General features: G+C 43.9%; 1 protein-coding gene across 4 annotated transcripts in view; it reads right to left on the bottom strand.

Moving 5' to 3' along the window:
- Positions 1-302: 302 nt before the first annotated feature.
- nr3c1 (nuclear receptor subfamily 3, group C, member 1 (glucocorticoid receptor)) overlaps positions 303-23148 on the bottom strand; it is a 64077-nt gene continuing 41231 nt past the window's right edge. The window contains exons 4-10 of one of the 4 annotated variants that reach the window (XM_036942642.1): positions 20936-21099; positions 19620-19736; positions 16362-16643; positions 16092-16236; positions 13685-13815; positions 10880-11037; positions 303-4073 (exon numbers count right to left, since the gene is read on the bottom strand). In XM_036942642.1, the coding sequence (XP_036798537.1) occupies positions 3921-4073; positions 10880-11037; positions 13685-13815; positions 16092-16236; positions 16362-16643; positions 19620-19736; positions 20936-21099 (1150 nt within the window). In that variant the 3' untranslated portion in view covers positions 303-3920. 4 annotated transcript variants of the gene reach the window in all.

Genomic DNA, 23148 nt, shown 5'->3' with positions numbered 1-23148 from the left:
CCCCTTTTTCTCCCCAATTTCGTGGTATCCAATTGTTGTAATAGCTACTAGCACCAATGCGCCGGAGGAAACACCGTGCACCTGGCCACCTTGGTTAGCGCACACTGCGCCCAGCCCGCCACAGGAGTCGCTGGTGCGCGATGAGACAAGGACACCCCTACCGATCAAGCCCTCCCTAACCCGGGCGACGCTAGGCCAATTGTGCGTCGCGACCGGTTACGACAGAGCCTGGGCGCGAACCCAGGGACTCTGATGTGCATACAATTTCTTGTTTTGAAAAAAGGTACCGCACACAACGAAGACGTAGTTCAACATTTAATGGAAGGAAAAGCATCAACATGACCTACTACAGATGAGCAATAATACAGATATAGAAAATTATTATTATTTGTGGAAGTAATACAACACATTGTTTTTCTTTACATTGGGTTATATGTACATAATTGAAATAGTCTATAAGCTAAACAAGTCATCTTCAAAGGAAAGCATATACCAGATCATCATCATCATCATCATCATCATCATCATTCTGCCCTTGATAATACGTTTCAAAAGTGAACGTCTGTTTTTATACAAAATAGAATTTCCAAAATAATATTTGGGGTAGTGCAAATTGTCAGGTTCAAAGCTGGTTGATTACTTTCACAAACAGTTTGTGTGAAGTTTTTTTTTGTTGACTGACTACTATATTCATAATATTAGTACACAAAAAAAATACATATAAAATGTGTTATAGGACAGTCCTGTACGTCTGTCGTTCCAAGAGCTACTGAAACTACAGGGAAACTTTGAGTCTGGATTAGCTTTGGCCACCTGTTAGACAATCTAATATACTGGAACTCTTGTCTAAATCAAAAATGGTATATATTGACACTTGAAAGTTTTCCTGAAAATCTGTCCTGCAGAGGTCATTCACTAAAGTGATCATTTTCTGTCTAAAATAGCTTATATTGGAAAAGAAAGAAAAGAAAATGACAGTACATGTCTATAATCTCTGTTTAGAGCAACACATGTAACTCAGGTATTTGTCATTTCTATTGCATATTTTCAGATTTTCTTGTAACAAAAGAGAAAAAAGTACTGCACAATACAATTCCACAGAGACCAATACATTTTTTGGATAAGGGGAGGTGAGTAGTTTTGTGGTTTCATACCGGTTATATGAAAGGCAACAGCAGAGAATGATTTACAGCCACACTGAATGTGAAAGTAACCCGTAGGAAATCCACAAGCAGTTTAAAAAATGGGGAGAATTCATTTTTCTAATTTTATCGAACTACTTTTGTATCACCATTGAAAGAAAATTAAATGTTTTCCTTTAGGATAGATTGGGAAGTTAACGATGGTTAATCAAGTAGTGTGAAAAATCTAATGATTTTGGCATGTCCAGTATGCATGAAACTAACGTACCTGAACGGCCAGGAGAACTTTTATTTAACCTGACTGTTAATTCATTGTCAGAAAAACACACTCCGGGAATCAAAACTGAAAAGTTTTTGGTTTTAAACAGTTTCATCAGTGAACATAGATGACCACATACACTTTTAACCAATGACAACAACCTGAGTATGGTATAGTTGTTCTTAAGAATCACTAACGTATAGCTTCTTATTAGATGTTGGCATCGTGTATGAAAAATCTGAAAATAAGTCAGTTTTCCAACATGTAAATAGACCCAATAACAACAAACAAACAACTAGCATGGCATTTTTTTTAAACGCAGGTTAGGTAAGTTAGAACACATCCCACCTTCTCAATGGCTTCAGGTCTCGGGTTAACAATTCTCACAAATTCCCCTCAAATGTACGGAATGTGACAACCCCAATTACATTACAATGAAAACATGTTTTTAAATTTTTTTTTTAGAAGAAAACCATTTCCCCTTAGAACAGGGGTGGGAAACCCCAGTCCTCTGTTGCCGGGTCAAAATATCTCCTGGTTTATGTCTCTTCCCCTCCTCATCCACTAAGCTACAGACTACGGTCTGAAATAGCACCCTATTCCCTATTTCGTGCACTACTTTGGACCAGAGCCTTGCCCTGGTCAAAAGTCACACACTTCAAAGGGGACAGGGAGTAATTTGTGACGTGCTCACAGTTTGAGTGAGAAACGAGATGACAGAGAACGAAGTTAGTACTAAGTGCTTTACTGGAAAACCTTTGTGTCACGCACACGCACGCGTGCACGCAAGTACACACACACACACACAGAGTGCGAGAGAGAAACAATAAGAGCTGAGATGTTGTAAGCAAGATGCCTGGGTGGGTAAGGGGTTGTTGTGTGAGCAGCAATGGGAGGTTGTCCTAGAGAAGGGTCCATCAGTGTCCACCTCTCCAGAACCCCCCCGTGCATTGCTGGTTTTCATCTCATAAAATTGTCTAATATGTCAGTGATATGTCAGTGATATGTCAGTGATATGTCACTGTTGCCAGAATGTAGGCGCTATAAGGAAGAATAATGACAAGTTACCCATGTTTCATTCACACACACACCACTCTACTATCCATTCAAACACCAGTGTGTTCATACAGAAACCAGCTTGTAGAGTATTGAGGGTCAACACTGTTGTGGTGGAATCTGCACTCTCCATTTTTGATTGGCTGACGCATCGCTCTCTCCGACACATTCTAATAATGTCAAATGGGCAAAAAAACAACAACTAGCAAAACAACAGTTAAAACAACAGCAACAGGAAGAAGGTATTAGTTCATCGATGGACAAAAAGTACTTTTGCTGACAAAAATAAGCTCAAAAAGGTGACAATTAATAGCTTCCTTTTACAAACATCCAATAGAGTTAAAGCCATGTTCTTTACTATGTACTTTCACATTCTCTCATAATGGTAGGGGGGGGGGGGGGGGGGGGGGGGGGAGATCAGGTGAATACTGAATGCAGATTGGGAGTATTATTTAAATCTACTGATCTTATTGTTATAGTTCACACCGAGGAGCCATAACGGAGCTACAATAGCAGCAGACTAACACGGCAGCCATTTTAAAAAGGAAAACTGACTGCAACGGCATGTAATAGAAACAAAACAATCCCATACACTGAGGGTCAGCCGTGATGGTGAAAGAAGAACATCCTCGGACAGTCAGAGAGAGAACGGCTAAAACCAGACTTTAAGCTAAAAAAAAAAGGCACTTTTTCCCCCCCCCCTCTCCCTTTTTCTGATCGACGGTGTGTGTGTGTAAACCTACACAAATATAGCTCTGTGAACTGTGTACTGTATGCTTTCATTATATAAAACAATTTCATCACGTTAAGCCTGACTGAATGCAACATGCGTTAGGGAAATGACAGTGACGAAGAACACAAAACGTCATGTGATTTTGAATAATGAACTCTGTTACAACAACGTCCTAAAAACAGCAACAGGTAGAGGACTACACAGTGGGTTAACCTGTTGACTAACATTACAAGATAGTTATAGTGTTACCTTTGCCGAGGTAAGAAAATGAGCTGTATAATAAACTGTATATACTGTGGCAGCAGAAACGTAAGACATCATCATCATCATCTTAATAATCTGTATATAGATACTTATTTCATCTAGATATTGTTAAGTTCTGCGGGTCATACACCTGAGAAAACACAAAGGGTTAGTTTAGTTCAAGCCTTGATTATACTTCAACTTATGAAAACATGTATTCTATTAACTGGATCAGAGACCATTGATGTTAAACAAAACAAAAATCCTCTGCTCTCTCCGTCTCGTCTTCTGCCTCTTGACAAATCTCTCCTTCCTCCTCGATGGCGCTCGTTTCATCCCCCAAAATCAGCAAACCCCTGTACATTGTATAATTTCTCCCAAAACAGCCTCTCTTCTTCCCTGTCTCCCTCTGTCAGGGGAAGGTGAGGGGATTTTAAGGCATTGTGTCTCGGTGGTGGACACGGCCAGTGGCGGTAGCACCACACAGTCATTTCTGGTGGAAGAGGAGGGGCTTGACGCTCCCGGCTTTGAATTTTGGTAACTGGTTGCTGATGATCTCTGCTAACATTTCTGGAAACTCCACCGACAGTGACTTGTTGACGAACGTGTAGAAGCAGAAATCCAGCAGCCCACCAACCATCTAGAGGGAAGCAGAACATTTGACATGTCTATTTATAGCCCACCAACCATCTAGAGGGAAGCAGGACATTTGACATGTCTATTTATAGCCCACCAACCATCTAGAGGGAAGCAGAACATTTGACATGTCTATTTATAACCCACCAACCATCTAGAGGGAAGCAGAACATTTGACATGTCTATTTATAGCCCACCAACCATCTAGAGGGAAGCAGAACATTTGACATGTCTATCTATTGTCTGTTGGTCACAGAAATGTTCTTAGTGTAGATCGGAGAGAAAAGGCACTAAAACAAACATAATAATGACAGGACAGGACAACGCATCGTGTCCCAACATCTGCAACATTATTGTCACCATTTCTCATATCATTGTTCACAACCCACTCATACTCCTACATTAATCTTATATCTAGCTGTATGCCATGTGTACAGAAACATGAATCTTATATGTACTGAGCTCCAGACCACCAGGAGGCAGCATTGAGCTCCAGACCACCAGGAGGCAGCATTGAGCTCCAGACCACCAGGAGGCAGCATTGAGCTCCAGACCAGCAGGAGGCAGCATTGAGCTCCAGACCACCAGGAGGCAGCATGCTTTGAGACAGGCTTGAATAAGTTAAGTAGCCAATAGGTAGAGTGTAAGAGGGTAGCATAATTTGTCTGATTCTCTGTAAAAAAAAAAAATGGTATGGGAATAATAATGAATTTTATTTTGTGGTTTATTGCAAAAAAACTATTTTCAGTCACCTTCTTGTCTGAAGGACAAGTGGATAAACAGGTTCATGTCAAGCCCTGCATGATTTTTTCTAAAGTCTCATGGAATATAGGCCAGCATTGAAAACCACACATTGGCTGCTACTGTAGGCTGAATGATAGCTGTTCTATTTCCATGTTTTAATGTTATGGGATGTATTTTATTCCATTGTTTTTGATGGTAGGCCACTCTGATAGAACTAGATTATGATCAAATAGCCACAGTTGTCTACCTGACCACTGTTCAATCTAACTTAAAGTGGGCACAGCCTCAGTGTTCACAGTAAACGCACGGGGGAAATTAATGTGTGGCTTTCGCACCCGACATGCAGAAATATATCTATCTATTTTCCTAAACAGACCCGTTCCGAATGGACCGGAGGACAGTCAGACGTGTTACGAAAAGACTGATGGAAAAAGAAAAACAGACCCGTGCTGGTTCGGTTTTCACTTTCCTAAAATAATAACTGTCCACCTCGCGGTTCAGCTGTCGGAGATATGAGTACTAAGTGCGCGTCAGGCACTACGTGACAAACTATGTGGACACCTTCTTGTCCAACATTTCATTCCACAATCAGAGGCATTAACATGGAGTTGGTCCTCCCCTTTGCTGCAATAACAGCCTCCACTCTTCTGGGAAGGATTTCCACTAGATGTTGGAACATTGTGGCAGTGACTTGCTTCCATTCAGCCACAAGAGCATTAGTGAGGTTGGGCACTGATGTTGGGCGATTAGGCCTGGCTCGCAGTCGGCATTCCAATTCATCCCAAAGGTGTTCGATGGGGTTGAGGTCAGGGTTCTGTGCAGGCCAGTCAAGTTCTTTTACACCGATCTATACTAACTATTTCTGTATGGACCTCGCTTTGTATATTGGGGCATTGTCATGAAGAAACAGGAAAGGGCCTACCCCAAAACATGAAAAACAGCCCCAGACCATTATTCCTCTTCCACCAAACTTTACAGTTGGTACTATGCATTGGGGCAGGTAGCGTTCTCCTGGCATCTGCCAAATCCAGATTCATCCATCGGACTGCCAGATGGCAAAACGTGATTCATCACTCCAGAGAACGCGTTTCCACTGGTCCAGAGTCTAATGGCGGCGGGCTTTACACCACTCAAGCTGACGCTTGGCATTGCGCATGGTGATGTTAGGCTTGTGTGCGGCTGCTCGGCCATGGAAACCCATTTCATGAAGCCCCCGACAAACAGTTATTGTGCTGACACTGCTTCCAGAGACCTTTTGGAACTCGGTAGTGAGTGTTGCAACCAAGAACATAATATTTTTTTACACGCAAGACGCTTCAACACGTCCCGTTCTGTGAGATTGTGTGGCCTAGCACTTCGTGGCTGAGCTATTGTTGCTCCTAGACGCTTCTACTTCACAAAAACAGCACTTACGGTTGACCGGAGAAGCTCTAGCAGGGCAGAAGTTTGACGAACTGACTTGTTGGAAAGGTGGCATCCTATGACGGTGCCAACGTGGAAAGTCACTGAGCTCTTCAGTAAGGCCATTCTACTGTCAATGTTTGTCTATGGAGATCGCATGCCCGTGTGCTTAATTGTATACTCCCATCAGCAACGAGTGTGACTGAAATAGCCGAATAGACCAATGTGAAGGGGTGTTCTCATACTTTTGTATATATAGTGTATTAATATGTTTGTATTATATATAAAGGAAGAGAAGCCAGCCCTAAAGAGACAGAGCCATGCTTCCCGACATCAACATGCATTACTTTATACAGTGCTTTCAGAAATGATTTCTCACCCATCTACACACAATACCCCCATAATGACAAAGTGAAAACATGTTTCTAGAAATGTTTGCAAATGTATTGAAAATTAAATACAGAAATATCTCATTTACATAAGTACTCACACCCCCCGAGTCAATACCTTGTAGAAGCACCTGCGGCAGCGATTACAGCGGTGAGTCTTTCTGCGTCTCTAAGAGATTTCCACACCTGGATTGTGTAACATTTGCCCATTATTCTTTTCAAAATGCTTCAAGCTCTGTCAAATTGTTTTTTGATCATTGCTAGACAACCATTTTCAGGTCTTGCCATTGATTGTCAAGCAGATTTAAGTCGAAACTAACTTGGTCACTCAGGAACATTCACCGTCTTCTTACTAAGCAAATCCAGTGTAGACTTGGCCTTGTGTTTTATGTTATTGTCCTGCTGAATGGTGAAATTGTCTCCCAGTGTCTGGTGGAAAGCAGACAACCAGGTTTTCCTCCAGGATTTTGCTCGTGCTTAACTCTATTACGTTTCTTTTTTTTTATCCTGAAAAACTCCCCAGTCCTTAATGATAACAAGCATACCCATAACGTGATGCAGCCACCAACCATGCTTGAAAATGTGGAGAGTGGTACTCAAAAATGTGTTGTATTGGATTTGCCCCAAACATAACGCTTTGTATTCAGGACAAAAAGTGAATTGCTTTGCCACATTTTTTGCATTATTACTTTAGTTCCTTGTTGCAAACAGGATGCATGTTCTGGAATATTGTTTATGTACAGGCGTCCTTCCTTTCACTCTGCAAATTAAGTTAGTATTGCGGAGTAACTACAATGTTGTTGATCCATCCTGAGTTTTCTTCTATCACAGCCATTAAACTTGAACTGTTTTAAAGTCACCATTGGCCTCATGGTGAAATCCCTGAGCAGTTTCCTTCCTCTCCGGCAACTGAGTTAGGAAGGACGCTTGTATCTTTGTAATGACTGGGTGTATTGATACGCCATCCAAATTGCAATTAATTACTTCACCATGATCAAAGGGATATTCAATGTCTGTATATAGCAATAGGTGCTCTTTGTTTGCGAGGCATTGGAAAACCTCCCTGGTCTTTGTGGTTGAATCTGTGTTTGAAATTCACTGCTGGACTGAGGGACCTTCCAGATAATTGTATGTGTGGGGTAGAGAGATGAGGTCGTCATTAAAACATCATGTTAACCGATATTATTACAGAGTGAGTCCATATAACTTATTATGTGACTTGTTAAGCAAATATTTACTACTGAACTTATTTAGGCTTGTCATAACAAATGGGTTGAATACTATGACACACCACATTTCAGCATTTCCTTTTCACTTTAATTATAATTCCACTTTGACATTATGGGGTATTGTGTGTAGGCCAGTGACAAAAATATATCAATTGAATCCATTTAACATTCAAGCTGTAACACAACAAAATGTGGAAAAAGTCAAAGTGTGTGAATACTTTCTGAAGGCTCTGTACTTGTCAGAAGAGGGCACGACAACACCTTTTCCCCCTCAGGAGACTGGACTGAAAAGATTTGGCACGGGTCCCCAGATCCTCAAAAAGTGCTACAGCTGCACCATCGAGAGCATCCTGACCGGTTGCATTACCCAAGTCATAGACCCTGAGCGCCAAGTTTTAGGTCCAAAAGGCTCCTTAATAACTTCTTCGAGATAGGGGGCGCTCTTTTAATTTTGGGGAAAAAAATGTTCCCGTTTTAAACAAGATATTTTGTCACGAAAAGATGCTCGACTATGCATGTAATTGACAGGTTTGGAAAGAAAAAACTCTGACGTTTCCAAAACTGCAAAGATATTATCTGTGAGTGCCCCAGAACTAATGCTACAGGTGAAACCAAGATGAAATTTCATACAGGAAATGGTCCAGATTTTGAATGCCCTGTGTTCCAATGTCTCCTTATATGGCTGTGAATGCGCCAGGAATGAGCCTGCACTTTCTGTCGTTTCCCCAAGGTGTCTGCAGCATTGTGACGTATTTGTAGGCATATCATTGGAAGATTGACCATAAGAGATTACATTTACCAGGTGTCCGCCCGGTGTCCTGTGTCGAAATTATTGCGTAATCTCCAGGTCCATGCGCGTTCCATTTTCTTCAGAGGAGAAAGTCAACTGCCACGAATGATTTATCATCGATAGATATGTGAAAAACACCTTGAGGATTGATTCTAAACAACGTTTGCCATTTTTCTGTCGATATTATGGAGTTAATTTGGAAAAAAGTTTATGTTGTAATGACTTAATTTTCGGGTTTTTTCTTACCCAAACGTGATGAAGAAAACGGAGCGATTTGTCAACACAAATAATATTTTTGGAAAAACTGAACATTTGCTATCTAACTGAGAGGCTCCTCATTGAAAACATCTGAAGTTCTTCAAAGGTAAATTATTTTATTTGAATGCTTTTCTTGTTTTTGTGAAAATGTTGCATGCTGATTGCTAGGCTTAATGGTATGCTAGCTATCGATACTGTTACACAAATGCTTGTTTAGCTATGGTTCAAAAGCATATTTTGAAAATCTGAGATGACAGTGTTGTTAACAAAAGGCTAAGCTTGAGAGCAAATATATTTATTTCATTTGCGATTTTTCATGAATAGTTAACGTTGCGTTATGGTAATGAGCTTGAGGCTATAAATAGGATCCCGGATACGGGATTGCTCATCGCAACAGGTTTTAACAGATTCTACCCCCCAAGCCATAAGACTGCGCTAAACAATTAATCAAATGGCCACCCGGACTATTTGTATTGACACCCCCCCACCCCTCTGTTTTTACACTGCTGCTACTCGCTGTTTGTTACCTATACATAGTCACTTTACCCCTACCTACATATTACTTCGACTAACCTGTACCCCCGCACATTGACTCAGTACCGGTACCCTCTCATTATTGTTATTTTATTGTATAATTTTATTTGTATTTAATTTTTTATTTAGTAAATATTTTCGCAGCTATTATTTTTCTTAAAACTACATTGTTGGTTAAGGGCTTGTAAGTAAGAATCTCACGGTAAGGTCTAAACCGGTTGTATTCAGCGCATGTGACAAATAAAAATGAGATTGATATACAGCTATACAGATAGGTATACAGGAGGAGGCTAATTTGTACATTTTGGATCAGATTTCTGTTTTTATAAAGAGAAGTATTATATTGTTAGATTAAAGCAGTAACTCTGCTAGGCCTAAAACATATTCTGCAGTAGCTAAACCGAATAATAGCCAAAGAGTAAGTCATTGTTTATATGGAAAATACAAACAGGTTATCATGTGGCGTCATTAAACTAAGTTTTGCATCTCACCCTCATCCTCTTGTTTTTTTCCTTTTCATGGTTTGAGTGCGAGTAGCCCTAAGACCAGCAGCATACCACTGCTGGCTTGCTTCTGAAGCTAAGCAGGGTTGGTCCTGGTCCTGGTCCTGGTCAGTCCCTGGACCAGATGCTGCTGGAAGTGGTGTTGGAGGGCCAGTAGGAGGCACTCTTTCCTCTGGTCTAAATAATATCCCAATGCCCCAGGGCAGTGATTGGGGACACTGCCCTGTGTAGGGTGCCGTCTTTCGGATGGGACGTTAAACGGGTGTCCTGACTCTCTGAGGTCATTAAAGATCCCATGGCACTTATCGTAAGAGTAGGGGTGTTAACCCCGGTGTCCTGGCTAAATTCCCAATCTGGCCCTCAAACCATCACGGTCACCTAATAATCCGCAGTTTACAATTGTCTCATTCATCCCCCTCCTCTCCCCTGTAACTATTCCCCAGGTCGTTGCTGCAAATGAGAACGTGTTCTCAGTCAACTTACCTGGTAACAAATAAATAAAGAGACTACCGGTAACTGTATTATATTGCGGCAGACACAACAATACAGTTGGAACTTAATTTGACCAAAGAAAATGTCTTAACAGAAGGAAACAAAACAGTTGCTACATATTTAAAGAACTGATTTGAACAGGCCTATATTGCAGCGATTACCAACAAAAGGTGAGTGCCTACCCAACAAAGGACAGCAATAGGCTAATGCTATTTATTTCACAAGCGGCCTAGTTTTAACCCATCTTAAACTAAATATGGCCCACAAAACTAAAAATAAATAACTTAATTTAGCCAACGAAAAAGTCTTAACGAAATGAAACAAAACTTTTTTGCATATTTAAAGAACTGGTTTAGATGATTAAATAGGCCTTCAATAATAACAATAATAATGACGATAAAATAAATGATAACAAATATACGAAAAATAAATAAATAAAAGTTAGGAAATTGAAGAAGTGTAATGTGTACCTCGTGCATGGAGTCAAGAAGCTTGGTGAGCTGGTAGAAGCGTTGCCAGTTCTGGCTGGAGTTTTCCTCTCTCTTGACGATGGCCTTCCCCAACTCCTTGATGTAGGACATCCTGATCTCATCAAACACTGCCTGACTCTTCAGACCATCTTTTGGCACTGTGGGGGACAGGACAACATAATATATCAACCTCTGTGTGTCTTACTCCAGACCATCCTTTGGCACTGTGGGGGACAGGACAACATAATATATCAACCTCTGTGTGTCTTACTCCAGACCATCCTTTGGCACTGTGGGGGACAGGACAACATAATATATCAACCTCTGTGTGTCTTACTCCAGACCATCCTTTGGCACTGTGGGGGATAGGACAACATAATATATCAACCTCTGTGTGTCTTACTCCAGACCATCCTTTGGCACTGTGGGGGATAGGACAACATAATATATCAACCTCTGTGTGTCTTACTCCAGACCATCCTTTGGCACTGTGGGGGACAGGACAACATAATATATCAACCTCTGTGTGTCTTACTCCAGACCATCCTTTGGCACTGTGGGGGACAGGACAACATAATATATCAACCTCTGTGTGTCTTACTCCAGACCATCCTTTGGCACTGTGAGGGATAGGACAACATAATATATCAACCTCTGTGTGTCTTACTCTCCAGACCATCCTTTGGCACTGTGGGGGATAGGACAACATATTATATCAACCTCTGTGTGTCTGACTCCAGACCATCCTTTGGCACTGTGGGGGATAGGACAACATAATATATCAACCTCTGTGTGTCTTACTCCAGACCATCCTTTGGCACTGTGGGGGATAGGACAACATAATATATCAACCTCTGTGTGTCTTACTCCAGACCATCCTTTGGCACTGTGGGGGATAGGACAACATAATATATCAACCTCTGTGTGTCTTACTCCAGACCATCCTTTGGCACTGTGGGGGATAGGACAACATAATATATCAACCTCTGTGTGTCTTACTCCAGACCATCCTTTGGCACTGTGGGGGATAGGACAACATAATATATCAACCTCTGTGTGTCTTACTCTCCAGACCATCCTTTGGCACTGTGGGGGATAGGACAACATAATATATCAACCTCTGTGTGTCTTACTCCAGACCATCCTTTGGCACTGTGGGGGATAGGACAACATAATATATCAACCTCTGTGTGTCTTACTCTCCAGACCATCCTTTGGCACTGTGGGGGATAGGACAACATAATATATCAACCTCTGTGTGTCTTACTCCAGACCATCTTTTGGCACTGTGGGGGATAGGACAACATAATATATCAACCTCTGTGTGTCTGACTCCAGACCATCCTTTGGCACTGTGGGGGACAGGACAACATAATATATCAACCTCTGTGTGTCTGACTCCAGACCATCCTTTGGCACTGTGGGGGACAGGGCAACATAATATATCAACCTCTGTGTGTCTGACTCCAGACCATCCTTTGGCACTGTGGGGGATAGGACAACATAATATATCAACCTCTGTGTGTCTTACTCCAGACCATCCTTTGGCACTGTGGGGGATAGGACAACATAATATATCAACCTCTGTGTGTCTGACTCCAGACCATCCTTTGGCACTGTGGGGGATAGGACAACATAATATATCAACCTCTGTGTGTCTGACTCCAGACCATCCTTTGGCACTGTGGGGGATAGGACAACATAATATATCAACCTCTGTGTGTCTGACTCCAGACCATCCTTTGGCACTGTGGGGGACAGGACAACATAATATATCAACCTCTGTGTGTCTGACTCCAGACCATCCTTTGGCACTGTGGGGGATAGGACAACATAATATATCAACCTCTGTGTGTCTGACTCCAGACCATCCTTTGGCACTGTGGGGGACAGGACAACATAATATATCAACCTCTGTGTGTCTGACTCCAGACCATCCTTTGGCACTGTGGGGGACAGGACAACATAATATATCAACCTCTGTGTGTCTTACTCCAGACCATCCTTTGGCACTGTGGGGGACAGGACAACATAATATATCAACCTCTGTGTGTCTTACTCCAGACCATCCTTTGGCACTGTGGGGGACAGGACAACATAATATATCAACCTCTGTGTGTCTTACTCCAGACCATCCTTTGGCACTGTGGGGGATAGGACAACATAATATATCAACCTCTGTGTGTCTTACTCCAGACCATCCTTTGGCACTGTGGGGGATAGGACAACATAATATATCAACCTCTGTGTGTCTTACTCCAGACCATCCTTTGGCACTGTGGGGGACAGGACAACATAATATATCAACCTCTGTGTGTCTTACTCCAGACCATCCTTTGGCACTGTGGGGGATAGGACAACATAATATATCAACCTCTGTGTGTCTTACTCCAGACCATCCTTTGGCACTGTGGGGGACAGGACAACATAATATATCAACCTCTGTGTGTCTGACTCCAGACCATCCTTTCGCACCAAAGGGAAACATAACAGGGAATGTTTTCAATAACCCAGTAAATGAGAACTTGTTCTCAACTAGCCTACCTGGTTAAATAAAGGTGAGAATTTTTTATTAAAAAAAATATATATTATGCACTTCCCCTTCTATTATATGTTGAAAATGTAGAGCGAAAATACAAGAAGATGAAATTAGAAACTTTTGTTTTGACATCCCAATGCTATGATCAACAACAACAAATAACAGTAAAAACCCAGGAACACACAGTCATCAATCAGGAAATAGGTTGTCATATTGTTACGGACTCAAGTGGGCCAGGTCAAAGGAAAAGTGGAGCTGAGACTCACCGGTGCTGAGCAGCAGCAGAACCTTCATACACAGATACTCGTCATGAGACACCTGCAGTCTGACAAACTCACTGGAGATCTTCAACATCTGTTCACACTGGTCTGCCATGTAGGGCAGCTTCATACGGTCTCTGATGAGGAGAGAGAGAGACATGTTAGTGATGATGTCACACTGGTCTGCCATGTAGGGCAGCTTCATACGGTCCCTGATGAGGAGAGAGAGAGAGACATGTTAGTGATGATGTCACACTGGTCTGCCATGTAGGGCAGCTTCATACGGTCTCTGATGAGGAGAGAGAGAGACATGTTAGTGATGATGTCACACTGGTCTGCCATGTAGGGCAGCTTCATACGGTCTCTGATGAGGAGAGAGAGAGACATGTTAGTGATGATGTCACACTGGTCTGCCATGTAGGGCAGCTTCATACGGTCCCTGATGAGGAGAGAGAGAGAGAGACATGTTAGTGATGATGTCACACTGGTCTGCCATGTAGGGCAGCTTCATACGGTCCCTGATGAGGAGAGAGAGAGAGACATGTTAGTGATGATGTCACACTGGTCTGCCATGTAGGGCAGCTTCATACGGTCCCTGATGAGGAGAGAGAGAGAGAGACATGTTAGTGATGTCACACTGGTCTGCCATGTAGGGCAGCTTCATACGGTCCCTGATGAGGAGAGAGAGAGAGACACGTTAGTGATGATGTCACACTGGTCTGCCATGTAGGGCAGCTTCATACGGTCCCTGATGAGGAGAGAGAGAGACATGTTAGTGATGATGTCACACTGGTCTGCCATGTAGGGCAGCTTCATACGGTCCCTGATGAGGAGAGAGACAGGCATGTTAGTGATGATGTCACACTGGTCTGCCATGTAGGGCAGCTTCATACGGTCCCTGATGAGGAGAGAGAGAGACATGTTAGTGATGATGTCACACTGGTCTGCCATGTAGGGCAGCTTCATACGGTCCCTGATGAGGAGAGAGAGAGACATGTTAGTGATGATGTCACACTGGTCTGCCATGTAGGGCAGCTTCATACGGTCCCTGATGAGGAGAGAGAGAGACATGTTAGTGATGATGTCACACTGGTCTGCCATGTAGGGCAGCTTCATACGGTCCCTGATGAGGAGAGAGAGAGACATGTTAGTGATGATGTCACACTGGTCTGCCATGTAGGGCAGCTTCATACGGTCCCTGATGAGGAGAGAGAGAGACATGTTAGTGATGATGTCACACTGGTCTGCCATGTAGGGCAGCTTCATACGGTCCCTGATGAGGAGAGAGAGAGACATGTTAGTGATGATGTCACACTGGTCTGCCATGTAGGGCAGCTTCATACGGTCCCTGATGAGGAGAGAGAGAGACATGTTAGTGATGACGTCACACTGGTCTGCCATGTAGGGCAGCTTCATACGGTCCCTGATGAGGAGAGAGAGAGACATGTTAGTGATGATGTCACACTGGTCTGCCATGTAGGGCAGCTTCATACGGTCCCTGATGAGGAGAGAGAGAGAGAGAGACATGTTAGTGATGATGTCACACTGGTCTGCCATGTAGGGCAGCTTCATACGGTCTCTGATGAGGAGAGAGAGAGACATGTTAGTGATGATGTCACACTGGTCTGCCATGTAGGGCAGCTTCATACGGTCCCTGATGAGGAGAGAGAGAGACATGTTAGTGATGATGTCACACTGGTCTGCCATGTAGGGCAGCTTCATACGGTCCCTGATGAGGAGAGAGAGAGACATGTTAGTGATGATGTCACACTGGTCTGCCATGTAGGGCAGCTTCATACGGTCCCTGATGAGGAGAGAGAGAGACATGTTAGTGATGATGTCACACTGGTCTGCCATGTAGGGCAGCTTCATACGGTCCCTGATGAGGAGAGAGAGAGAGAGACATGTTAGTGATGATGTCACACTGGTCTGCCATGTAGGGCAGCTTCATACGGTCTCTGATGAGGAGAGAGAGAGACATGTTAGTGATGATGTCACACTGGTCTGCCATGTAGGGCAGCTTCATACGGTCCCTGATGAGGAGAGAGAGAGACATGTTAGTGATGATGTCACACTGGTCTGCCATGTAGGGCAGCTTCATACGGTCCCTGATGAGGAGAGAGAGAGACATGCATGTTAGGGATTAGACAGATAGTCCAAAACATATTGAAGACAGATACTATATATATATATATATATATATATAAATATATATAAAAAAAAAAGAGAAAGAGAGAAAAATAAAAAAAGAGAAAGAGAGAGATTTAATATGTTTTGAAACTTCTGTTTGTGTAATGTTTAGTGTTATTTTTTATTGTTTATTTCACTTTTGTATATTATCTACCTCACTTGCTTTGGCAATGTTAACACATGTTTCCCATGCCTTGAATTGAATTGAGAGAGAGAGACATACTGGTTGATGACGAGGTCTGGAGCGAAGCAGAGCATATTCCCGTCACACTGTTGGTAGGACCTCCAGCCCAGGCCGAAGGACATGAGGAACAACCAGGAACACTGCAGCAGAGTCATCTGGTCGTCCAGGTGAAGGTTCCGGAACCCTGCAGGGGAAGATAACAGAACACTAAATTACTAAAGGTTCTATTTCCCAGATTATACTGTAGTACTGCTATCTATGGTAGGTACTGTGCAGATTTCCAACAGTGTATTTTAGAGACAGCAGTACCTGGTAGGGCCTTGGCCCACTTGACGGCTGATACCACCTGTCGTCCCCCCAGCCTGTTGAGGGTGGTCATGATGCGGGTGGAGGTGTCTGGCAGGGTGCCGTCGTAGCCAGAGTAGATGGTGTCTGGCTCGATGGCCTTTAGTAGGGACAGCATGGTGGGGGTGAGCTGGGGCATGGACTTGGGGACCAGCGACCTGGCCTCTGGGAGTGGACGGGGGGTCAGCTCGGCAGTGGTGGGCTGCTGCACCCCCTTTAAACGGTTCAGCTTCTTGGTTTTACGAGCTGTAGTGAAGGAGAGAGGAAGGGAGGCGGTAGATTGAGTGACCATGATCTCAAAAACAAGTCAAACTAATATATCTACTTGTATCTGGTATTTGAGGTGGTAGTAGCTTGTAGTCAGACTGAGTTGTACACCAATTTACATCAAAACTAGAATCTGCACAATAAAACAAGGTAAAATAGTTCAGCTTCCAGGTTCATCTTAACCAACTGTGCTACTGTGTGTGTTTTTTCACGTTATTTGTAACTTATTTTGTTTATAATGTTTCTGCCATTAAAACTATTATGATCGGAAAGAGCTTCTGGAAATCAGAACAGCGATTACTCCCCTCGTACAGGACAAAGATTATTTTCTTTAACAAGTCTTACGCAAAGGATTTACTTCAGAAACCGGACAAGGCCCAAATCCCCGTCATTTGCACGAAGAAGAAAAGGAGATATAGGGGTCGTAGGTCGGCGTGCCTTGTAAGAATCCGACGGCGAGTGGGTAACCCGCCTCTACCATCAGTCCTATTAGCCAACGTACAATCATTGGATAATAAACTGGATGGGCTCCGAATAATAAGTCTATACTACCAACGGGACATTCAAATCTGTACTATATTGTGTTTCACCGAGTCGTGGCTGAACGATGACATGGATAACATACAGCTGGCTGGGTTTACGCTGCATCGGCAAGACAAGTGGTTGGGGTTTGTGTCTACTTGTAAATAACAGCTGGTGCACAATGTCAAATATTAAAGAAGTCTCGAGGTAGTCCTCGTCTGAGGTAGAGTATCTCATGATAAGCTGTAGACCACACAATCTATCAAGAGTTTATCTATATTTTTCATAGCCGTCTATTTACCACCACAAACCGATTCTGGCACTAAGACCACACCGAACAAGCTGTACAAGGCCATGAGCAAACAAGAACATGCTCATCCATAAAGCAGCGCTCCTAGTGGCCGGGTACTTTAATGCAGGCAAACTTAAATCTGTTTGACCTAATTTCTACCAGCATGTTAAATGTGCAACCAGAGAAAAACTCAAGGCCACCTTTACTCCACACACAGAGATGCACAAAGCTCTCCCTCGCCCTCTATTTGGCAAATCTGACCACAATTATATCCTCCTGATTCCTGCTTACAAGGAAAAAACTAAAGCAGGAAGTACCGGTCAATAAGGAAGTGGTCAGATGAAGCAGATGCTAAGCTACAGGACTGTTTTGCTATCACAGTCTGGAACATGTTCTGGGATTCTTCCGATGGCATTGAGGAGTACACCACCTCAGTCACTGGCTTTATCAATAAGTGCATCGATGACATCGTCCCCACAGTGACCGTGCGTACATATCCCAACCAGAAGCCATGGATTACAGGCAACCTCCGCACTGAGCTAAATGGTATAGCTGCTGCTTTCAAGGAGCAGGACTCTAACCCGGACGCTTATAAGAAATCCCGCTACGCCCTCTGACAAACCATCAAACAGGCAAAACGACAATACAGGACTAAGATTGAATCCTACTGTGATCTACTGGTTGTGTGTATGAACTGACATGTGATCTACTGGTTGTGTGTATGAACTGACATGTGATCTACTTGTAGTGTGTATGAACTGACATGTGATCTACTTGTTGTGTGTCTGAACTGACATGTGATCTACTTGTTGTGTGTCTGAACTGACATGTGACCTACTTGTTGTGTATATGAACTGACATGTGACCTACTTGTTGTGTATATGAACTGACATGTGATCTACTTGTTGTGTGTATGTACTGACATGTGGAACTGATAGATACATTTAAAACATGAACATATAGTGTATGTAAATTGTAAAGTTTTTTGTCTGTAATGTATTATTTGTTATGTGTCTGGGACCCCAGTAAGACTAGCTGTCACCATCGGGGTTGGCTAATGAGGATCCTAACAAATCAAAATCATCGCTGCCATGAGACAATGAAACAAGGTAAAAGAGTGTACCTTCTAGGTTCATCCCTGCCAGGAGACAATAAAACAAGGTAAAATAGTGTACCTTCTAGGTTCATCCCTGCCATGAGACAATAAAACAAGGTAAAATAGTGTACCTTCTAGGTTCATCCCTGCCACGAGACAATAAAACAAGGTAAAATAGTGTACCTTCTAGGTTCATCCCTGCCATGAGACAATAAAACAAGGTAAAATAGTGTACCTTCTAGGTTCATCCCTGCCAGGAGACAATAAAACAAGGTAAAATAGTGTACCTTCCAGTTTCATCCCTGCCAGGAGATAATAAAACAAGGTAAAATAGTGTACCTTCCAGGTTCATCCCTGCCAGGAGACAATAAAACAAGGTAAAAGAGTGTACCTTCCAGGTTCATCCCTGCCATGAGACAATAAAACAAGGTAAAAGAGTGTACCTTCTAGGTTCATCCCTGCCATGAGACAATAAAACAAGGTAAAATAGTGTACCTTCTAGGTTCATCCCTGCCATGAGACAATAAAACAAGGTAAAAGAGTGTACCTTCCAGGTTCATCCCTGCCAGGAGACAATAAAACAAGGTAAAAGAGTGTACCTTCCAGGTTCATCCCTGCCATGAGACAATAAAACAAGGTAAAAGAGTGTACCTTCCAAGTTCATCCCCGCCATGAGACAATAAAACAAGGTAAAAGAGTGTACCTTCCAAGTTCATCCCCGCCATGAGACAATAAAACAAGGTAAAATAGTGTACCTTCCAGGTTCATCCCTGCCATGAGACAATAAAACAAGGTAAAATAGTGTACCTTCCAGGTTCATCCCTGCCATGAGACAATAACACAAGGTAAAATAGTGTACCTTCCTGCCAGGAGACAATAAAACAAGGTAAAATAGTTTACCTTCCAGGTTCATCCCTGCCATGAGACAATAAAACAAGGTAAAATAGTGTAACTTCCAGGTTCATCCCTGCCATGAGACAATAAAACAAGGTAAAATAGTGTACCTTCCTGCCAGGAGACAATAAAACAAGATAAAAGAGTGTACCTTCCAGGTTCATCCCTGCCAGGAGACACTTGCGGAAGCGGCAGGCTGGACAGTTCTTCCTTCTGATCTTATCGATGATGCAGTCGTTCCTCCCAGCACACAGGTAGTTGTGTTGCCCTGAGAGACAAGAAAAAAATCATTTAAATCACAAAAAAATGTAATAAAGTACTATATTCTTGACAGCATTTCCCCCTTGCATCATACTGGATCAGCAAGCCTCCCACTGGCAAATAAAATGTGCATTTTCTTTATAACAACAGGCACAGACAAGTACAGTATTATTTATGATATGCATAACGAACACCAGTCCATGGTGCCAAAGGTGTACCCGTATCAGTTGTCCTACCATCCTTCCCCTTGTGAATCCTTTTGGGGCTCCTGAGTGGCGCAGCAGTCTAAGGCACTGCATCTCAGTGCTAGAGGTGTCACTACAGACCTGGTTCAATTCCAGGCTGTATCACAACCGGCCGTGATTGGGAGTCCCATAGAGCGGCGCACCGTCATTGTAAATAATATGTTTTTTTCCTTAACTGACTTGTCTAGTTAAATAAAGGTTAAACAAAACAAAACATGATAAATTTCCTGGACGGCAGGAAGCTCTGGGCTATACTGGGCTGTCCACATCAACATCTGTTGCGCCTTGCGGTCAAGGGTGGTGCAATTGCCATACCAAGCTGTGATGCAGCCAGTGAAGACGCTCTCGAAGGTGCAGCTGTAGAACGTTTTTGAGGATCTGAGGGCCCATGCCAAATCTTTTCAGCCTGTTGAAGGGGAAGAGGCGCTGCCATTCCCTCTTCACGACCGCGGGGGTGTGTGTGGACCATGTTAAGTCCTTTGTGATGTGGACGCCAAGGAACTTAAAGCTATCGGCCTGCTCAAAAAACAGCCCTGTCGATGTGCATGGGGGGGGGGGTGTTCTCCCCTCTTTCTCCTATAGTCTACGATCAGATCCTTGATCTTACTGACGTTGGGGGAGAGGTTGATGTCCTGGCACCACACTGCTAAGTCTCTGACCTCCTCCCTGTAAGCAGACTCATTGATTTTATGTCACTGGCCTACACAAATAAAACAAATCCTACCTCGCCAGTATCTACCATAAACAAACATCGTTCCATGACACCACAGTACAAGGTGTCTTACCATCTCAGTCATTGCCACAGGCAAGTATGATGATACATAAACCACACATCATTTCATGACATCACCAGTGGTAGCCCAGTTCCAGATCCGTTTCTGCCAACTTGGCAAGATCGTAAAAACAGATCTGGGACCAGACCATATGAGTTGTCCTAGCATCTCACCCCTTGCCCCTGTACCTTCCACGGCTCTCTTGAAGAACACCTTGCAGCTTCCGCAGGTGAGCACCCCGTAGTGACAGCCAGACGCCTCATCTGAACACACCAGACAGACCTTATGGGTGGTCCCGGCCTTGCCCTGGGTTGTACATGACGCAGCGCCACCACCAAGCTTGGAGGTAGAACTGCATTGAGAGGAGAGCAGGGAAGAGGAGAGGGAACAGAGGAGAGATGGAGGAGAGCAGGGAAGAGAGGAGAGCAAGGAAGAGAGGAGAGGGAAGAGAGGTGAGCAAGGAAGAGAGGAGAGGAGAACAGGGAAGAGAGGAGAGCAGGGAAGAGATGAGAGAGGGAGGAGAGCAGGGAAGAGAGGAGAGCAGGGAAGAGAGGAGAGCAGGGAAGAGAGGAGAGCAGGGAAGAGAGGAGAGCAGGGAAGAGAGGAGAGCAAGGAAGAGAGGAGAGCAAGGAACAGAGGAGAGCAAGGAAGAGAGGAGAGGGAAGAGCAGGGAAGAGAGGGAAGAGCAGGGAAGAGAGGGAAGAGCAGGGAAGAGAGGAGAGCAGGGAAGAGAGGAGAGCAGGGAAGAGAGGAGAGCAGGGAAGAGAGGAGAGCAGGGAAGAGAGGAGAGCAGGGAAGAGAGGAGAGCAGGGAAGAGAGGAGAGCAAGGAAGAGAGGAGAGCAAGGAAGAGAGGAGAGCAAGGAAGAGAGGAGAGGAGAGGGAAGAGAGGAGAGCAGGGAAGAGAGGAGAGCAGGGAAGAGAGGAGAGCAGGGAAGAGAGGAGAGCAGGGAAGAGAGGAGAGCAGGGAAGAGAGGAGAGCAGGGAAGAGAGGAGAGCAGGGAAGAGAGAGGGAGGAGGAGGGACAGTCAGTAACAAGTGTGATTTTCTGAATGAATACAAAATAATAACTTTGCAATAAGTGCCAAATACACACTGATGATGCTCCTGGGATTCTGAAAACATTCCCACAGAGGCAGAGCAGAGTCTCTTAACTATGGACCAGCTCACCTAGAAGCATGTGGCCCTCTCACTTTCTGTGAGCTGGAACACTGTAACAGCAGGGGACCTCAACATATGTACTCCCCTCTGCTCTTGAAAAGCATCCCTTCTACATTTTCACAGCACGCCTAGGGTTATATTAGTTTACAAACAACATACTGTATGTGAGCTAAACAAACACGTATTCCAAACAGGGCAGGGGCTTTGGCACGTCTATTGTTACACTTCCTACAGTTGAGATCAGATCCACTACATTTACTCTGGAGCTTACAACAATACCTGTGTGCTTGGGTGAGTTTCCTTGTTCTGAAACACATTTTCCTTTAAGATCCAAAGAACAAACATATAAACTGTGGTTCAACCATTTCTTCTATGGCCTCCACACCAGTCCAGTGGTAGGATCACCATACCTGATGTCAGCAGGTAGCCTGGTGGTTAGAGCGTTGGGCCAGTAACCAACAGGTAGCCTAGTGGTTAGAGCGTTGGGCCAGTAACCAACAGGTAGCCTAGTGGTTAGAGCGTTGGGCCAGTAACCAACAGGTAGCCTAGTGGTTAGAGCGTTGGACCAGTAACCAACAGGTAGTCTAGTGGTTAGAGCGTTGGGCCAGTAACCAACAGGTAGCCTAGTGGTTAGAGCGTTGGACCAGTAACCAGCAGGTAGCCTAGTGGTTAGAGCGATGGGCCAGTAATCAGCAGGTAGCCTAGTGGTTAGAGCATTGGGCCAGTAACCAGCAGGTAGCCTAGTGGTTAGAGCGTTGGGCCAGTAACCAACAGGTAGCCTAATGGTTAGAGCGTTGGGCCAGTAACCAACAGGTAGCCTAGTGGTTAGAGCGTTGGGCCAGTAACCAACAGGTAGCCTAGTGGTTAGAGCGTTGGGCCAGTAACCAACAGGTAGCCTAGTGGTTAGAGCGTTGGGCCAGTAACCAACAGGTAGCCTAATGGTTAGAGCGTTGGGCCAGTAACCAACAGGTAGCCTAGTGGTTAGAGCGTTGGGCCAGTAACCAACAGGTAGCCTAATGGTTAGAGCGTTGGGCCAGTAACCAACAGGTAGCCTAGTGGTTAGAGCGTTGGGCCAGTAACCAACAGGTAGCCTAGTGGTTAGAGCGTTGGGCCAGTAACCAACAGGTAGCCTAGTGGTTAGAGCGTTGGGCCAGTAACCAACAGGTAGCCTAGTGGTTAGAGCGTTGGGCCAGTAACCAACAGGTAGCCTAATGGTTAGAGCGTTGGGCCAGTAACCAACAG

Source organism: Oncorhynchus mykiss, chromosome 14 (assembly GCF_013265735.2).
Source record: "Oncorhynchus mykiss isolate Arlee chromosome 14, USDA_OmykA_1.1, whole genome shotgun sequence".
Taxonomy (NCBI): domain Eukaryota; kingdom Metazoa; phylum Chordata; class Actinopteri; order Salmoniformes; family Salmonidae; genus Oncorhynchus; species Oncorhynchus mykiss.
This window is presented reverse-complemented; position numbering and strand designations above follow the sequence as displayed.